Source organism: Rissa tridactyla, chromosome 6, assembly GCF_028500815.1.
Source record: "Rissa tridactyla isolate bRisTri1 chromosome 6, bRisTri1.patW.cur.20221130, whole genome shotgun sequence".
Lineage (NCBI taxonomy): Eukaryota > Metazoa > Chordata > Aves > Charadriiformes > Laridae > Rissa > Rissa tridactyla.
Window position 1 is genome coordinate 34,175,401 of NC_071471.1, and position 21,221 is coordinate 34,196,621.

General features: G+C 38.6%; 1 protein-coding gene across 17 annotated transcripts in view; it reads right to left on the reverse strand.

The window, feature by feature from the left end:
• Positions 1–21,221, reverse strand: part of PCDH15 (protocadherin related 15) — an 827,643-nt gene that overhangs the window by 247,591 nt on the left and 558,831 nt on the right. For all 17 annotated transcript variants that reach the window (XM_054204839.1, XM_054204838.1, XM_054204854.1 and 14 more), the window contains 4 exons: positions 20,081–20,236; positions 9,768–9,887; positions 5,165–5,275; positions 1,864–2,034 (listed from right to left, as the gene is read on the reverse strand). In XM_054204839.1, the coding sequence (XP_054060814.1) occupies positions 1,864–2,034; positions 5,165–5,275; positions 9,768–9,887; positions 20,081–20,236 (558 nt within the window). The remainder of the gene's footprint in view (positions 1–1,863; positions 2,035–5,164; positions 5,276–9,767; positions 9,888–20,080; positions 20,237–21,221) is intronic.

The window sequence follows — 21,221 nt, forward strand, 5'->3', positions numbered from 1 at the left end:
GTAACGACCAAACACTGGTTATTCATAATTTCTGCCTCACCTGCCTTTGTACAGGGAACTCTATCAGATCTGTGCAGATAAAATGGAGTCATTCTGTCATCCTCCTCAGTTTGGGTATCCCAGTAACGCTGATGAGGTCACAAACTCAGACAGACAATAACTTGTGGTTGCCCAGTTACCTTAAAATGACACTAAGCCCAAGCCAAATTTATGTAAGATTTAAAGTAAATGGCCTTATTCACAAAGTTCAAAACAGGTATCACAAAGGGTTATCAAATACCAAAGGTGTAAAAGGTGGGAGGGGTGTGTGCGTGTTAATCCATGTAATAATGTTGTATATGGAACATCTTTTCCCTTCCATCTCACAATTAATTTGCTGTTGTCACAAGCTGAATATCAAGGCTCAAGTCTTGGTACACCTTACAAATCAGGCTGCAGTTGTTAGGAAGAGATCCTCTGGTATAGAGAAATCGCCTCCATTGGAGGTGCATGAGCCCTTTAAGACCCTGTCTTCTCCCAGAAGTTTGCCAAGGGGTCCAGACTTACGCTACCTCCCTGAAATTTGTTCTAGCTCTCCCTTATCCAGAAGGCACACTAATCACGCATCTTGATTACAATAAGCCTCATGTCACCTCCTTGAGATTGTACTGGTTATTAAACCAGAGCCTGTATTGTTAACGTGTGCAGAACCAATTGATCAACTGCCATATATTAGACTCAATTGTAGCTGCTCCTGAAATGGATAAAACAACTGCGAAAGACTTTGAAACTTGCTAAGGGTATCATCTGAATCAACCAAGCAGGGTGGCAGCAGTGCTTGTTGACCCAGCTCAAGTGTATTTGCAGTAGACACCGTAAAATGTGGGTTGGCAAAAGACTATGAGGCACAGGATGAGAAGATGGATAAAGCAAGGAATAGCAGGAACCTCCACACTTACAACCTCAACCTCTCCCATCTCCTTGTTGGAGGAAGCAGGACAGAGAGTGTGTCCTGCAATGAACAAGGGAAATCATGATCTTAATGTCAATACTCAACCTTATCTTAATGTCATCTTAATGTCAGTGTCAATCGGGTGGGGTAATACCCTGTGATTCAATTGGTTCTTCCTTTTCATATTCTTAAATACAGGAATCAAAGGTCATACATCAGTATCAATTAAGAAATTCATTTTTCTGTCTCAGCCACCAGAGATGCACATCTGCATTATACCAAGCAGCAGTTCTTCTGCAAGGAAGGGGAGCTGGCACCATCTTGCATCAAGAAATGATAAAGCTCTCACCTCCTCCTCCTATGATTCGTTGCGCACATTCCAGTGCAAAATGAGCCTTACGCTGACCTTTATCCCTATCCTAAAAGATGTATTAACCAACACACTTAGTACAAGACCTACATGGGATAAACACACGCTACTCTTTAGTGCCTCTTGATTGAAACCAGGTAACAGCAACACATAATCTTTTCAGGGAGTAGTGACTAATGCTTCCTCTTCCAAAAATCTTTCTCCTAAGGTCTGTAATAATACTGAGTAGAATAACACGTCAAGACCCTTCTCAAAAGTGCTTCTTCAGGATATTTCAAGAGCAAAACATGGACGGATCAGGAAAAGCAACTACACAATTTACAGTATTTCATCAAGACTCAGCCCTTGTAGTGAACGAGCAGTTTGCCATTGCATCTAAGCTAGAATTTCACCATCTATTCCTACGTATATCTTACCTTGGCTTTCTTTTGATTAGGACATAAAATGTGGCATAAAGCCTATGTGACCTTTCTAGCTACAGTTCTCAATTGTGTCTGCAGAAAGAAGATAACAGTTGCTTGCAAAACAAACATAAAACTCGCAAAAAATCAAGAGGACTTACAGGATCAGTCAGTTCTGGCAAGCTCGCTTGGTAGGTGAGAGGTCTACAGTCACGAGTATTATTCACCAAGACACAAGGAAGAAACATCGGTCCCAAATCGTCTCCATCAAGCACGTCTACTGTCAGGGTGGTTGTACTTGTCCTTCGCTCATTAAGATTTTGGGCTCGGTCCTGTGGAGCAAATGAGTTACATTTGGTGAGACTTTCTGAATTCAGAATCTACAAAAAAATTAAAGTTAAAAGCAAAACGTACAAGAACCATAATTATCCAGGTTCTAGGAAATATTTAATTACAGAAACTTCAGCATCAGCGCTACCGCCTTTGATTTCATAAAGGCTCAGAAATACAATTAAGAGGAAAAATTTACCTCTTGAATTAACAAATACCGTGAGACATTTATCACTCAGAAATAATACCATTTTGAGAAATTAATTCTCAGGAAATGTGTGAAATGAAGATACGTCTTGTTAAATCTATAAAAATGCAGCCTATTTGTATAAGATAAAAAGTCCTTCGTGCCTTACATATCATCTGAAATACACTCTTACACTGCCTTGTATAGTTCTAACAAATCCTACCTATAAGTAAAAGGACTTTCACTTACAGAAATGGAAAGCATAAGCAGTAATAACTTTTTTTCTAGTTGCTACTGGAAAGGCCCTGGACTGTAATGCTCAATCCACTTCCGCATGCTGCAATTTAAGAAACATTTAGCACTTCCCTTTCCCCCAAAAAAACCAAACAGCCAGAGGACAGCAATGAGATTGATCCAAGATCTCCAAACTGTACTCCATGCGGAAAGCTGATTTGTCTAGAAAGTGAGTTACACTGCTCATGTTTTAAAAGGTTGAAGAACACTTCCGTCCACAACAAAGCAGCTACAATGCTGCACCCCAAAAAAGTCTCCATGCTACATGACAGGTTCTTCTCAATATATCATGGTTTTGCTTTTTACCTTTTTTTTTTTTTTTTTTAAATCTTTGGGTAGACAAGACACCATTGACTATTGCAATTTCATTATTGTCTACGTTTTTTCATTCCAGATGTTACAGAATAAAGCTGCACCTTCCTGAATCATGGGATCCACCCAGATTATTTTTATACACTGAAAAACGTACACACTAGCAACAGTTCACCTTTTCTTTCTTCTTTTGTTATCATAGTGAAGAAACACCATGACTATCCAAAATTTTTGTAAAAAAAACAGTCAAAAATATATCTATTTTCACAGAGGAACTGCTGTGATAGCTTTTCCTTACAAAAATAACATCTTGTGGAGGGAATATGGGCCACTACCTAAGTCTTGCCCTCCCATCCTAGGATAACATCGACAGAAAAGAAAAAAGCCATTATTTTTTTAGAAGTATTTATCCTGTTTAATATCATCATAATGTGTAAGAAGAATAGGTCACTGCTCTAAACAAGACTGGATACATATTTTTTTTTCCCTACTTTGCAGTCTACTCAGTTCTGGGAACCGCTTTACGTTTACAGTTACTACATATGGGAATTTCTGAATTCAGCTTTCTTCATGGTCAATGATGAAAAACAATACCAGCTGCAAGAAGCAGCCTTCATCGTCAACTATTCTTTTTTACATTCCCCCAACATGTGCCTTTGAGTAATATCGGATCAAGGCACAGATACAGAGTAATAAATTTCAGGTAGTACCTTCAGGATACAAGAAAAATAAATGATCACTGCTAATGTAATCAGTGGAACAGAAGTATGAATGCATAGTACGTACAACAGAGAATTAAATGCAGCCTGCAATATTTTGTAAAAAAAAATAATATAAAAGATACATAAAGCAAACTCCTAAAAAAGATCATCATCAAGATTTAGTTTCTCACCTGTGATCACTCAAAACTTCAGTGAGCTCAGTTACCATTTGGGTATGTTTGCCAAAACATACGGCCTAGCCAGACAGTTCAATCACGCACATTGCCCCATTACGTATAAATATGATACAGAAGCTATCAGCACAGCTCTAGTCCCAAACCTAGTACCACAAAAGTGACAATTTACTGTGTAAGGATGTATATTGGAAGGAATGGACAAATTAATATGAGATTGCTTTATATTACTGCCGCTGTGCATTCCAAGCCGTGCCTTCATCAGTTGTTCCTGCAGCATGACAGGCTTCCCTCCTCACGCGAGGTGTTTGCGCTACTATACACCACGCCTGTCTCTTGAAAAACATGACCTGCACAGCTACCCCGGATATTTTTCTAGGAGCGCAGTGTCTAATGAAACTCACAGCTCTGACATCAAAGGAAAAGAGCTGTGAATATGCAGTGGTGATTTGTGGAATAAATTATTGATAAAACAACGAGTCAAGTCAGTTCTGAGCCTTCCCGTATTCCTGTTCAAGAGATCAGCAAGTTATGTTACCCAGGTAAAATGACTTGTTCTACCAGCCATAGCTGTGTGGGCCAGAAAGCATCTCTAGATACATCGAAGCGCAAAAAGCATGGAGACACCCCTGGAGCCTATCTTCTACTCGGGAAATGCTGAATATGCCACAAAATATGTAGGAAAGTAGACTGTAAAATGTATTTACAATTTGGCATCAGAAAGATGACAGTAATATAAATGCGTGAATTGAGGAGCAAGCTATCTTAAAGTTGCTTCAGAGCATTCTCGTTTTCCCACAAATGAAGTAGTAGCACAACAGAGGTAAACAGCAGAGGAAGAGTTTTAATTTCAGGTATTATCAGAAGGACAAAAAGGGAAAAAAAGCTTTCACAGCCTTCAAGGGCGCCAAAAATCTTCTCTGATGACAGATACATTAGATACAGTTTAAACATCACTTTTCTTCTCAGTATGCATTATCCACTGCCTGCCACTCTGTAAAAACCTCTACATACGCTTGCAATATGACTTGAACGAAGCATTACACCTCTTTATAGAAAAATGCATTTCAAACCTGAAGGATACAACTAAATTGTATCCATTAAACTCATTTGAGATCAAATTAGCATCACTAGATTTGTTAGAAAATGAACACTTAGTGACACTAGAATGCACTTTTCTGCATGAGCTGTACCTCAAATTTGCAACTTGTTCCTTGTGCCAAAAAGGTTGTCTTGTAACACACACTGAACAGGCTTTTTTTTAACCAGTAATAATATGCGTAAGCTTTCAACGACCAAGACAGAGCTTAAATAAGATCTTCAAGAGAAGAGTGTTATCAGACCTGGTATTTCAACGACTTCCTTTCCTTGGAAAAATTTAAATCTGCAAACAAAAACTCCACCTAAAACAGTCGTATAAATGGCCTAAGAGATCTATACTTACATTTGCTTGAACAATGACAAAATAACGTGTCTTTTCTTCATAATTTAGTCTTTCCCGTAGAACTACTGCTCCGGACAAAGTGAGCGGAATATCAAAGGTCCTGTTTGAAGTCTGCAGAAGTTAAAATAGCACAACAAAATTGAACATGCTTCCAAGTTAAATATTTCAAACAAGCCACAATGAGATGATCTATTGGATGGCATATCAAAATTGCATGTGCTTGCCAGATTAGAGATTTTAAACAGTTTTCTGTATTTTATTTTAAACAGTTTTCTCCCTACACAATTTACTCCTTAAGAACCCCACAATAAATAATCTGTACATAACAAAATTCTCTCTGATTCTTTGCATATGCATTATTACTTCCAACCACAAACTGAAGTCTAACTATCCTGCTTCTTGCAGATTTGCCACGCTGAATTTGCAGTAGTACGTTCAGAAAACTTTTCCCTATTTGTCAGCTGAGAATTCCAGTCTTCAGTTTCTACAGTTCAACTTGCCTTCATCTATTTTTTTCTTGCTATTGTAGAAAGTATCAAGTATTATGCACATCATTATACTTACCTTCTCTTTATTCTGGCTTTCATGAGGGCAATGAAGTAGTAAACACGTGGAGAACATCAACGCTACACACTTAGGTACCAGTTATGTACATGCTTGTACACTAGTAAATTCAGATTTCAGGGTAAATCATGTGAAATTAAATTTGTCCTGCATATTTGCTTAAACAGATTCAGATTGCAAAGGTGTGGCATCAAATGGCAGGAGGGTACTGCTGGGGTGCACACACCTTAAAAGGATTCACTTTGACTAATGACCCATTTTCGGAGGAGGATTACAGGCACAGACACAGGTTTCTGAAGTGAGATTTTGTTCCAGTTCCGTTATCAAATTAATCACATAAAAAAAAACTATCTTTCTGTGCTTCAATCTATGTAGAATATAGTCAACATTTAAGTAGGTTGAATGTGTAATAGCAATACAAAATTCCAAAATCTCTCCACAGAAAACACCGCAGAGGTAGAGTACTATCCTCCCCTTAGATAAGGAAGACCTTTTTTCCTCTAATAGTTGAAACATCTGCTTATATTGCAGTTTGTTTTCCAGCAAATAAATGATAACGATTGCTAAATTCACCATGTTGCAGCCACTTCCGGTATGCAGGAAAAGAGAATTGGAAAGTACATCACAGACTCTGCTAAGTAACTGCAGACACTGTTTGCTTATCTCTCAGTTTGGCACTCATCTTTTTGGAGAAAAAAATACATAGTTCCCACTGAAAAAAAAGTAAAATAAATTGATTACCATATTTATACCGAGGCAAAACAGGAAACTAGAACAGACTCTTACTGTTGGAAGAAGGAAGGACCAAGGAGGGTTGGGTTCACTGCTTTTGTCCCCCCTCTTCCTTTCTTTTAATGGTATTTGCACAAAACAAGCAAGCAGGTTGTGACCTATGCGACTAATGGGTAATATCTTTGACTGCTGTACAAGATAACTCCATGTGCGCGCGCATGCACACATATATGTGCCACTTCTAATTCACAAGGAAGATCCTCCTAACTACTTTAGCCCATTTATCTCTGATTTAAAAGGCCAGAAACATCTGGAAAGGACACTGCAGCTGAGAAACAGCCAAGGCACCCCCAAAATAACCGCCTTGTCCTTGGCAGATCTTGCCATGAGGATGCACTTAAGAGGAACTGTACAGTCTAAACTGTTAGGAAAGTTCAGCACAATTTCAGCAAAAAACTTTAACCTCTTCCCAAACTGCTTTTATCTGGAGCCTCCTCTTGCTCCAACACAGCACAGAAACGCAGTTGTTCGGTGGTGATTTAAGCTTTAACTTCCAAACATAGGTTTGTGCCACAGCTCCTGGAGGTATCACATCAGATCAACACTGTGATCCCTCTGTAAACTCCATTTATTTCTGCTGCAACCCAAACTGTAATGAAGCTCCAGGGCAATTAAAAGATGTGCACAACACCATCACATCTCAGTAGCATTTCCATCCTATACTGAAATGAGCCAGTGCATGCTGGAAGCCAGGAATATCAAGACACTGTTTTGTCACCTGCTTACTCCAAGAGAACAAAACTGGTTCTCCTTTCACTTCAAAATAGAGACAACAAAATGCTTTTGTACAGCAGTCTTCATAATTCCGGACATTTTTAGGCCCACAATCTTGAATGCGGGCCAGTGAATTTAAAATGGGGAAAGTCACTGGGATAACAATTCAATTTACTCCCCAGAGTGATACGTGAAAAATCAGTACAGCAAAAGCATTATGCATATTCCCTAACTCCAGATAAACTCAAAATGTTTAATTTTGAATCCTCACCAGACAAAATCCAATGAATCTCAGTAAAATTAGCTAGTAAGGACAGAGTCCAGAACTTGTTTTGAGGATGCCTTTGTCTTCATAACCTTCAAGTATAATTAGAGCCCTCAGAGATCTAAACATCTACTCAGCATTAGGAGACAGAATCTTTTTGGCAAGTTAATTGACTTGATCCTTAGCTTTTAACAGCTAAGAGAAGTTTTATAGCATTCCTTTAAGTGATAGCTAGAGCCCAGCCCTATGCCAAGTATGATTTGCATTCATTTTTCTACTTGGCTTTTATATATCTTCCCTATGAAACAACACAATAATTAAATTAAATTGAATTTCTAGAAAAACACCTCTTGGTTTTTACAGAGTTTTTTCCAAATACCTAAACTACTCTTCAATGAAACTTATGAGCTATTATCAGTCTGCTTTTATCCAAGGCGGAAGACTGTATCATAGGTGCCAAACACTACATGCATCTTCATCACACAATAGAGATGGATCCTAGAAGCAGGAAAGGTTGAGAGGTTGAGGTTGTTTGGTTGTTTTCTTTTCTTTTTTTTTTTTTTGTGAATTTGAAACTGTTTGTCCATTGCTGTCGCTCCTTCCTGCCTTCTGTTTACTTTTCAAATATTTGTGGTAGCAGAATAGCATTTTTTTATAACACTGCCATTATGCAAACACATAAAAGATGGTGTTAGCATAGCATTTTAGTACTCACTATTTCCACAGAAAACCCTTGCCTTTGTTTATAAAGTTTAGGAGAGAAACTCTTCAGTCATACATACTGCCAGTACAAAGAGCAGCTGAGAACGTAACACGATGAACCCACACACTGTGCGCTAATGATTTTATTCATTGAAGTAGTCTCACTGAAGTATGTATCATAACTTGAGACTGCTCAAGTCTGCACAATCAATTTAATCTCTCAGAAACTACTGCAAACATTTAAAAAATGAAATAATTCCAAACATACATAAGATACAGAGTCAGCAAATTTCCTATCCCCCCAAAACTTAACATCACAATTGCACTTTCGTCAAAAAAACATTGCCTCTTTGCAAAACAATGCTCCCCAGAAAACATTGTGGCTTAAGGTGTTGCAAAGTTTCTCAAGAAATCATCTCTATCTAAAGATATGTAACCATAGTAGCCATGCAAAGATCAACAACGATCCCAGTGAAAAGTAAAAAAAGTAGGCTCTTATATCATTAGTTTACACTGAATTATTCCTTGATATTTTCACTATTCTACAAAATCCTACCTCCTAAAAAGTATAAGCACTAAGTGTAACTCTGTCGATACTTAAACTGTTGTTGACTTCAATGGAAATAGGACCGAAGCCCTTATGATGTGTACAGCTTAAATAGTGCAAATTGAAACAGAGCTTGTGTGCCTACACTTCTAATTAAACTGAATATCAGATTGCTGTTTTCCCACAAAACCATTTCTGCTCAAATTCCCCTGAAGTAAAGGTAGGGAATTTCAATGAGAGGTTACTAAGTCTATATACTCTATGCTTTCACCCAGAAAATCTTTAACATCTATGTCATCTTCGGGATGAACACATAATCATGTTAACCTGCTTAATAAATTACCACAACAGCTGATCCACAGTAACTGTGCTCCTAGCCCATGGCAAAAGATAGCCTGCTTTGTAAAAAACAATTGCTAAAATTACTTTGAATTTGCTACAAAAATGCGTATGGGACATTTCACACATCATGTACATCATGTACAAAACCTTGTTATAATAGAGAAATTCACACATCGGACCCTAAAGAGAATTAATGCTTTAAGCTTTTTGTCTCTAAAATTATGTGTTTGCAAAGATAACAGGTAAGGACACTAGTGATTTATTTTAATAATATATATCTCTCTTTTTTAAAAAACAGTGATCTTTAAATATAAATAACTCTAACGTCTCTTCTGAGAGTAACTTAGCCATGCCTGTGACTATCTCTCAGCTGTGAATCCATTAGGTATAAATGCGTAGGAATAAATACAACTACCTATCACAGACTAAAAAGGCATGCCAAAACCAAGATGAAGTGTGTGAACAACACTGGAGAAGACAAGGGATTATTAATGATTGATACTGAAGTAATGCAGCTGCTAACAGCATGGCATGAAGGTACATTCAGCTGTGTTTACACGGCAAGCAAGGTTCATAAGCAGAGAAGGAAAGAATTTCTTTATGAAGTCCAACAGTAACCTCTTGTTCATTTGCTGTTTCACACCTGAAAGAAAAAAAAAAAAGCTAAATGCACTTACCTTGTCATTAGGATTGTACTGGATGACATACTCTATTTGGCCATTTGGGCCATCATCAATATCTGTAGCACCATTGTTTCCAGAAAATCCTGTAAAGATGGTCGTTCCAACTGGAGTTAACTGCAAGAAGAGAGACAGACAGATACCCATTAAAACCTTAAGATATATGAGAATATTCCATAGTTCTGGTACAAGGTTAACATTCTTTCCTCCCCTTTGTTTGGCCTGGAACCTGATGTGCGAGCAACTATTTAGACACGATGTACTCAGACCCTACTTCACTGATACCAAGCATCACATACAGAATGAAGGCAATCTCCATTTTTATTCCACAGATTGTCTGCATCAGGACAGAACCCCATTTGTTTTAAAAAAGATGAAAAAAAAGTATCTTAGAAATGAAAGAATTAATGAAATAAACAGATTTAAAAAAGGAAAGCTGCTTTTTCAGACTCAGTAAGGAAAATAAAGATGAGCTGCAAAAGTAAACAGAACTTATTTAACAGTGTCTTCATGACAATTTGAATAGCGCCAGATAAATACTATTACATGCAAACACAGACACCCAAAGAGCTTTATGGCTTTAAACAAACACAAGAACAATGCTGTTTCTCCAATATTTTGTTGGCAGCAATTGAATACCCATAAAATTATATTTTGAAAATGAATCAATTCATAATTATCCTAGCGTAGATAAATAACATGAAATCAAGACCCATTGAGAGCAAGGACAGAAGCCCAACTGACTTCTTGGGAGTCATCATTTCTGAATTTTAATAGCCAGAAAACTTTGTGAGCAATCAACCCTAAAGAGAAAACCAAATGAACAAACAGTTCTGGATTCAACTTAGACATTGCTCCTAGCCATGCCTCCCGCTGCTGCTCTCATCACACCCACATTTTTGGCCCTTGAATTCACAGGGAGCACCGAGCCCTCTTCTTTCCTCCAAATTTTACATTAAGTTGTTGCACATCTTAAATCTGTAGGGTCTAAAAAGGTTTGAAAGGCTGTAAAAATAGAAGGTGTCAAAGGACAAAGAGTTATTCCAACATTTGTTGCAAGTGTGGATGCTACTTCATTTTCATATTTTTTAGTTCACACCATAAAGCAAATAATTAACTGCCCATTTCCTCCTGTAGTCATCCTTTCTGGTATGGTTTTATTTATAAAGCTGCTAATTACTTTAAGAGTTTAATGGCTGACGGAGTTCTCGGAGAAATATTTTCAGGGCCGAGACTACAGAATCTTTGAAACAGAAACCAGCAATTCAAAGCCTTTTTTATGATAAACTGTGTGGGGCTTAATTTACAATACTTACATTATCTACACTTACACCACAATAACTATATATGTTTATGTTTTACTACAAACTTGACTTGCTTATTATTGGCATAGATAGTAGAAGTGCCACATGTGGGTGTAGGAAGTTGACTGTTGCCTCATACTGACTAACTGCGAGGTAATTACCTCACGGAGAGTCTCTGCCTTGTACCTCTGGTACAGCAGCAGCCTTTCAAGAAGTCAGGAGAGCAATGGCCTCAGAAACATGAGCCTTGCCTGACGGTACAGAATCAGACTCCTCTGTCATAAACCAAGGAGGGTTTGGTTAATGACAAAATGGGAAGAAGGCGTTTTTCCTCACGTTTTTGTAAGGGGACAGAAGAACAAAGCAACCTGAAAACGAATTTGAAAAATTCAGAGGAGGGTTTGTAGTCTTTTTTCCCCCCTCTAATGGTGGGCTGCCCTTGGCTGGCTGCAGACACTCACCCAGGCACCCTCTCACCCCGCTCCTCAGCAGCACAGGGGAGGGAAATCAAGGGGCAAGACAGGGAGAGATCACTGACCCATTACTCTCACTGGCAGAACAGGTTTGATTTGGGGAAAATTAATTTAATGTACTGCCAATTGAAAATATATTTGGCTGGTGACAAACACAGGCAAAACAGCACCCCTTTACACAAGCTTCACTCCTTCGCTCCCGACTCTTCTCCTCCTCACAATTTTGTCCTCACTCCTTGCTGCCTGGCAGCATTTTCCCCTTTCTTAAATCCATTTCCCTCAGGCACCACCGGCCTGGCTGAGGGGCCAGGCTGTGCCCTCTGCTGGGGCCCTTGGCTTGGAACTGGCTGGAACCAGCTGGAACCGGCTGGAACTGGCTGTGCCCAGCCTGGAGCAGCCCCGGCCTCTCCTCACAGAGCCCCCCCCCCTCAGGGCTGGAGGCCCCCCCCCCTCAGGGCTGGAGCTGCACCAGCGCTCACAGCTGAAGGACACCCAGAGCTCTGGTGCTGTTCAGAAGCAGGTAAACGCTCCGTTTCCACTGAAGTCAGCCAACAGCTCCGCTCAGCAATAGTCATTTGCTCTATTTCACCTGTATCAGGGTCTTGACAGGGTGCAGATAAATGATGACTAACATAAAAAGGCTCCAGCACTGTAAAGCACATCATTAAGTGATAACAAAACAGACAGTTGTAAAAAGGAAATAGCGGTAAACACCAGAATTACAATTGCGTGTTCTTACTGTAAAAGTCAAAAGCTGAAGTCTTGGATTTAGTGTATTACATCCAAAATAACTGACTGCAGACTTCATGAATCTAATGCAGGTCTATGTTATCTACATTTTCTTTTACACAATACAAATGATATTAGAAAGGGCACTGAAAAAAATCCCCTGCCACTCCCTCTTCCTGAAAGTAAGGAAAAAATTAACTTGTTTCACTCAACTTTCCAGCCTGCCCAGGATCTCACATCAGAGATTACCACAGCCTTTGGAAAAATTCAGATGAGCGCTTAACTGAATGCCTCAAACTCCACTTCTAATCATTCAAGAGGCATTCAGCATATTCGATACACAATACTTTTACACTGAGATCTCAACATTGCAATGATTTACTATTAGCCAGCAATATCACTTTTACCCACAATTTGTGAGGGCTTTCTAGAGACAGACTGCTGTCACCACTCACTTTATTGTTGGAACAAAAAGGAGGAACTCAGTTCACCTTATAAAATGTGACTGGATGTAGCATATAGATATACTGTTCTTCATCAACATGAACAATCCCACTGTTCTTGTTTAAACAGGGATTAATTATGTGAGCATCCTATGAGGAACTACATTCCTTGGAAAAAAGGCAGGTAACATGGGACTGAAAGGCATATTCTTCTAGTGAATATCATGGAGGTATCTAAAACACGTATCCAAAAGCTAAAAGCGCAGGCTGAAAGACTGGCTTTGATCTCACACAGACATAAAATGGGCATGCCATTCGAATACAAGCGTGTGCAAGCACAACAAACCGGCTAATCAGATTTTTTGCACTGGTGAAAAGCAGAACATTGATATGATTTTGTATTATATACTATATAATATATGTAATTTCTCGAACCAGTGATCAAATTCATTCTTTAGTAGATGCACACACTCTCTAGACAGTAAAGACTTACCTAGAGTTTAACGCCCCCCCACCATTGCTGTGTCAGCTTGTAAGAGAGATTCTGCACAGCGCACATTTTCCCACCATTTCCAACCCAGTTCATTGTCTGAAAAATCTTCCACCACCAAGACTTCTGGCAGTCGGGGGAGGTGGAAATATGTCTACGGAGGGGTTCTTGGCTTCTTTGCTTTTCTACCTTTCAGAAGGACCCAACAATGGCTCCAGAAAGTGTTGCTTCAGCCCCACTTGTCTCCTTCCCATTAGACATGCTTCCTTCAGAGAGTGCCTCTTTCGAGAGGAATTTTGCCTCTCCATATTAAACTTTAGTATCTCCTACAGAAGGGGACTGACATTATGTAGTAAACTGTTTGACCATGCTGTGCATCTCACCTTATGCAAGATAAAATGTTAGGAATTGTAAAGAAAAAATTATAATGAGTGTTAGTAACAGTTTGAGGATAATAATCTCTGTTGGAATTCAATGTGGTGAAAAAGAACCACAGTGACAAGAAACAAGTAAGATTTCAAAAGAATGTAATTAAACAAATAGAGAGGAAATGCACACAATAAATCTTACTCTTCCACAGTCAACAGCTGTAATGCTTAAAAATTTCCTTCAACGTGATTTATGTCTATTAGAAGTCTAGATGCAGACAGGAACGTTCAATGCTTTCATAAAAAATTTTGAAAATAAATTTTCCTATTATTGCCTATTTACAAAGTTAAAAATGAATAATTTTTCACAGTGGCCCCGAACAACAGAGCAAAGCAAGATCTACAGTTAATCATTCTGAGCTAATATTCTTTTGATGATGTCTACCTGCAGAGATTAATTATTTCAATACCACAAGGAAAAAGATATGAATAATTACACCAGAAGCAATGAACATTCAGCATGAGTTGTAATTCTCAACAGCCCAAAGCCAAACCTTTAAGACAGCTGATGTTCAACAAACACACTCATGTTGCAAAGGATTCCCATCTCTGCCAATTTAAGGCGGGGCAGGGGGGACACTCGAAAAAACAAACCAGCTGGAAAAATAGTGGTTTTCAAGCAGAAAATTCTCATCAGGTATAAGGTTATGTATGTTTAATAAAATAAACACTGACAGTATTCTAGTAGCTCCACTACCATTTCCAAAAAAATCCTGTTGTTAAATGCTCATGAGTTTACCAACCCCTCTGTAGCACTCAGGTAAGGCTCGTGAAAAATTAACACAAAAAAAGTCAGTCTTATAAAACCCAGGCAATGCGGAATTAGAGTTGTATTACCCGAGATAAAATTTGTTAAGATGTGTTTAAGACAAAACACAGACAACCACAATTCTGCCTTAGTAGTACAAGTTTTAGTTTCTAGTCCCTTTGTTACATCATACGTATTTAAAACCCTTGTGGCAGTACTATAGATTTTCCTGTAGAGTGTTAACAGAGTTGTAAAATTCTTTTGAATTTCAACCTAACTATAGAACTTTGTTTTAATATACTGCAATAACTCCTATCTTTAAGTCACTAACACGCATGGTCAAACTTAGCCCCAGGCTAATGTTGTTTTGTCAGGATGTTTTTCTAAATGAATAATGATGTGAAGTTTTCATATGAATACAAATATATAATACACAAAACAAAGGAAATAACCCTGCGGACTATTTCCAATTATCCCAAAAATTTTAACATTGACCTTAACTCATTTTTACTCTTATGAGGAGATTCATAATGCTGTGGACAGCAGTTGGATTTGCTTTTGGACAAGACACATTCCTTGTCTTGAAAAAGCATGAGAAAGGGAAAAGGGAAACTTGCTCCTAAATGGCAGCTCCCCTCTAAAGGGCTTCCGCACTTGTGCTGCACTAAGCTCCTGGTGAGGACAGAGCCTGCTCTAACACAGATGAAACACCTGAAACCCCATGCTCCTTACAGAGCGGCGGCACTGGGCCAGTTGTGGCCCAAAGGAAAAGAGCCCATTTCTGTCCCAGTGCTTGCCCACGCTCCCTGGTATGGTGCGCACAGCAGCAGCCCCGGAGTCACCATCAGTTTAGTTACTTCAGATGTTGGAACAGCATTACTTAGGAGTTGGCTGAATTACGTCCCAAATCTGTCTCATAACCCAGGCAACTATAAAAAGTCAATAGGTTAATTACAACCTCATTTTCTTGACTATAGCTTACGTGCAAAATGCCATTTAATTTTAAGCAGGTGGCTATTTTGTGTCTGCATCAGCCCCCTACTATGACTATTGAAGACCAGAGACAATGGAAACTATTTATACGTAGGTATGCATACACACTTGTGCACATAAATATATATGTACACATAACACACATGTAGGGTGTTTCCTTTGCTTGCGCACCACCCACCCCAGAAAAGAACCCAAAAAACCATGGTGGGTTTTTTCCTATTAACTAACTCTAATCACAAATTCAATTTATAAATGCTCAGATAATCACACTTAGCTTAAAAAGCACATAGTTATTTTAGGGAAGTGGACATTCTATTTTTATACTTTAAACTAAGAAATGGAACTTTAAAACCAATTTTAACTGTAACTTAGTGTGAATACCAGCACTGCCACTCAAAGCAAAGCCACCAAGCATCACAAACATCACAAGCTCCATCAACACATTAACAAGTACAAGAATAATCATACTGCAGTTACATATAAAAGTCCACACCTTTAACAGAATAATTAAAATCCTCCTGAAAAAAAGTACTTCTTCAATAAACAAGTAATGATAATTTTTATACTTGGATGCAAGAGAGACATTTTTCAAACCACACATGTGCTGGAGGGGGACATAAACTTCCCTGCACATTTTGATTTTGGATCACCTTATCCAAGGGTCTTCTATTCATACAAGTGTGTGAATGACAGAAGAAGAAATTTAAATCCCTAAGGATTGTTTGACAATATGCAGAATAGATCCAAATTCTACAGACACTATGCATAAAGAGTTCTCAAGATTTTTAGGATCCAGATGAAGATATCTGAAACAGTAGAGTGAGAAATTATGGTATTTCTCATCTCAGGGCCTGAGATGAGACGTGACGTGATGCAAAAAGGCTATACAACACTTTGTGTAAGGAAGGAAGGAAGGGACCACGGCTTTTTCGTAAGAGAGGCTGCATAGTTACCAGATTAGTAAGTGCACATATTTTGAAGGATTTGGAAAGTTTGCCTTAAGGCATGGAATTTGCCTTCTTCATGCTCATGCACTCAAGGGGGAATTTAGAGGTGGTAGAAGAGAGACTGAAGGGAGTATTAACACTCAGAAATACCGAGGCATCTGCAAATAGGTGTTAGTGATAAAATTCTCTACTCCTGAAACAGAAGGATGGCTTTGAAAATCAAGTAAATGCTACTGTGGTGTTTCTGAACTTACACCCATGCGACTTCTGATGCTGACATAGATGCCTATGACAACATGGAAAAGTTTGATACAGATTAGTCAGTATTTCTTGTATTTTAATATATACATGTTCACAAGCAACTGGGAAAGAAAAAAATGGTCAAAAACTATTACATACACTGCCTTTGGTCTAACATTTTACAGCAACAAGCAACTGCAGCTTGGGTGAGCTCATTAGGAAAGCCCCGCTTCTTGTTTCCCAATCCTTACGCTCTCCCTTGAGCATCTTCAAGGGCCACTGACACAGCAAATACACTGGATTAGGGGAACTTTTGGTATAACTTAGCACTGACATCCTCCTTTTCTAACCAGTCAAGTGTAACAACTGACATACCTTTTGGAAGAAACCAAAACACTACCCTACCAAATCCATCCCATTCTAAGCCTCCTGGAAAAATATGGGCTTAATTTTAAACCACGTCTTTTTATGTGCAAATGGAAAAGACCCATGTGAAATGAGGATTTATGTTGGTATTACAATTACCCTCACTACTTCTACAAATTAATTTCAGTACATTGTGCACAGTTGAAATATAAAGAATACTTGACGTAAAAACCATTCTATTTCTCCAAAATACAATTTTACCCCTTGACATTTCCGAAACCACCTCATAAAGGAAAATCTAGCTACAGTTATTTGTCTTGTATTACAGGTGCCAATAATTATACAATAATTTTAACTACTTGGGAAAGTCTTAGCCCTAGAACTTCACTCCCTAAAAGACAGCTGGGGGTAATTGCAAGGCTGAAACATATTTGCCCAGGATTTCCTTACAGCAGATGTACATAGGAAGCATCATGCTATTGGGAGATATTACAAAGTGCAACCACTGTCAAGCTGGTTGGCACAGGAGTTGTAAATCCAGATGTGCAGATGGATTAAATAGTATGAGTGGGAAGTCCACCTGATGTTTTGTATAAAGACCCAGTGCACATGTTCTTCACCCCATGTAGGACAGCCAGGGAGAAGCACGGCAGCTGATAGGAGAAACTGCCAAATACAACCCTGTAAAGCACCTGAACGAGTCAGTCCTCAAATTGAGACAGATGAAATTTCGTGGCTAGAAGAAATAGGTATTTGTGATGCTCACATGGATAGCAGCTGTAAGTAATGACATATACTTGTCCTTTGATTTGCTTTATCTTACTTATGTAATAGAAATTTCTGTACTTCTTAGTTTACAAGCAACCTAAAACCAGAAGACCAGAGGCAATCAAAAAATAACCACAAAAGCCTCATCCCAGCACATTCCTCTTGTTAAACTCACTAGAGGCAGTGCCAATTACTAGCAGAATAGACTATCATTAAAAAATGTAATCACTCACTAAAGCCTTTGAGAAAGTCTGAGATGCTTTGTGAACTTTTTTTTGGTTAATTAATGAGAGCATTAACCCACTGGGTACTGCTGAAGGGCACAGTGGTGCCATGTCAGAAGCTATAAGCATAACAGTGATAAAATGAAACAAAGCAGCTAATTAAATCAGGACTGCAACTGGTGCAATGAGAAACCTTGCATTATGCCCAATAGTAATGGAAATAAATGATTGCACATACTTGGCACATTGCTAAATTTCTGAATATAAATAATTTTAAATGGTGCGTTTTTCAATCTACCTTTTGGACTTCTTTCTAATTATGGAAAATCCTTGTTTCCTTATTATTACAGCACTGACACACTACCTGCCTTCAGTTTTACTGCACAAATTATGCAGGTCTTGGAAGATCTGGGACCCACATCGCAGCCCGTACAGGCACTTCAGACTAATGTTTATGTTGTCTTTACTCAAGACAAAAAGCCCTTCTGCAGCAGGCCTGCAAAAACATAGGAATTACAATTACCATGTAAAGGACAACTTGAAAACAATTGAAAAGCATAAGGAGGGCTTTAATGATACTCATCTAGATGGTACTTTGTGACCTCCAAATTCTGGTGGAAAGAAACATCAGCAGATGGATTACCGAATGTTTGTCTGAAGGGAAACAATCTCACTTTAAAAGGCGTCACCAGCCAGGAGACCAGGAAGTTGAGGTAATGGCTTCAACTGGAAGAGGGTAGATTCAGACTAGATATTTGGAAGAAATTTTTCACTGTGAGCGTGGTGAGACACTTGCCCAGAGAAGCTGTGGCTGTCCCATCCCTGGAGGTGTTCAAGGCCAGGCTGGACGGGGCTTGGAGCAACCTGGTCTGGTGGAAGGTGTCCTTGCCCAGGGCAGGGGGTGGGAACTAGATAAGCTGTAAGGTCCCTTCCAACCTAAAACATTCTACGATTCTACGAAGTTTGGAAAACCTGCATATCCTTATCTCAACTGCAGGTCTCTACTCAAAAATAATGTGTGGGTTTTGGTTTTTTTTCCTCTGTACTTTTGCCTTCATTAGGCCTAAACCAACCAGCTCTTCAGCTCCTTTCCTGGGGCCTGTGAAGTCTCCTGCACATCACCACACGCTTGCGCACTTAGAGCAATGTAGTGTGATTGTTACAACACGCAGACACACTGAAAAGCTGAACGTCCTAGACACAAAAAACTATGGAATTTTTTTTTTTTTTCTGAAACAGCAAATCAATTCTACTAAAATCAAACAAGATGAAAGCAGTTACTCTCTTTCATAGAAGAAACCACCCAAACCCCAACAGGGACACAACGCACACTACATATTCAACAGATTTGTTTTCTTAAATGCAACTGTAATTCTTCCAGTCTTTACCTGCAGAAGATTGACCCATCTTTCCATTCTCCTCCTAGTTTCAGCGTGGACATTTCCACTTTTGCATCTAAGTTCCCAATTACCCTTCTTATTACTAAATCCCCAGGATACTAACTTACTGAAAACACAGCTCCTTCGTACTGGTTATTAGCAGATTACTCAATCCCTACTAGAGGTGAAATGAAGTTGTACCAGCTCAAGAAAGAAATGAAATTTTTCCTTCAAGTAATAAGGAGAGGTATAAACCAAGTAATATGGAGAAGGAAATAAAGTGAAAGAATTCCATTCACAGACATCATTGAATAAAGACAAACAGCAACAAATCAAAACTGCAGTTTGCCAAGCTTCAATATTGTTAATAAAACCTTTTGAACTAATTGCTTTACATCTGTTTTCCATAAATGCATTTGTTTTACTTCCAGGTTTGTTGATACAACTGCATAATGCAGTAAAACATTTTGTAAATTTCACAGAAATCAATGCTTCACTCATTGCGACATAGCTTCACGTTCTAGTGTCTTCTGCAATATTCCAAGCATCCTGATGAAAAGTGTGCTCATCGTCTTACTCATTAAGAAAAAGGAAGAACAGCTTGCATGCTAAAAACTTAAGTATATTGTCTGTGCTGTGTTTTTCCATAGGGACAGGACTGGATGGGATTTTAAAACAACTGAATTTACTGGATTTTGAAATGGTAAGTGAAAGAGCTGAAAAGCTAGCATTTAGCAATGACACCATACAAAAAAGAAAAAAGTTAAGTGGTTCTGACCTCATTTACTGCCACATAGTATCGCTCCTGCTGGAACTGAGGCGAGTTATCGTTCCTGTCTCTCACCACAATCCGTACTTCGTGGTTGATAATGGTGCCCACCTTTTTGTTAACACACTGAACTTGCACCACGATGGACTGAATGGACATTGGTGGCTGTAAGTGAAAATACATTTTTATAATACATAGTCAAAATCTGAACTAACAGTTAAATTTTCCACTGATGTTAATATCACTCTCGATTCACTTATAGCCCATCAGCCTGCCCGCGATACATTTAATACTCCACGTCTGGATTAAATAACTTCTCTAAGGGTGTCCTGACTACAACCCGTGCTGGCAATATTTTAAGTAGACCTAGATCTCAAAGCTGTATTTTGCAGGCCGAGCTTTGCCTGCTCTACGTGCTAACACAGAAATAAAAATCCCCACAGCACGATTAGCCCTTCACACTTCCTCTGAGAACAAAAAAAAGAGCACATCTTTTGAACATCTTCTGGTTATTGAAAGATTCCTAGAAAATGTCACACATTTTAACCTTTGGTTTATGAATATTGGAATTGAAAGGTCAAGTCAGAAATAAATTCAATATGCTACCACTTACATTTATGAAGTAATTTAGAAACAACTTGGTCACCTTTAAGTGTAGGCAATCCAGAGTCCAGCTGGTTTTACTCCAGTGAACATAAAAATATTCAAATAAATATATCCCCCAAGCCTGATGAATGGCTAAAGAAATTTAAGCTGGAAAGGCTCCTATTACTTACCTGAGTTAATTGAACAGTTCAAAGAAGAATAAAGGAAAAGGCACCTTTGATTGCAAAGGAAATGCAGAGAGGCTCCTATGGAAATAGAGCATTCCAGCACAACTTCTATTCACAACATTCCCACCACCGCAAGTGCCAATTTACATATTTGAAGCAACAGCCTAGCATGTAAAGTATTGACAGCAAGTCTATTTGGATTTTGTATCTAACACTCAGCAGAGAGCAAGCAAGCATAGGAAGGGACAAAATGAAAAAAAAAAATAAATCTGTATTTATTAACCTCAAAGTCTTCAAAAGAATAAACAACTCAAACCCTTAATTTAAAGATGCCTATACCATACTATTCTGTAAAGTAAACACAAACAGGTTTTTCT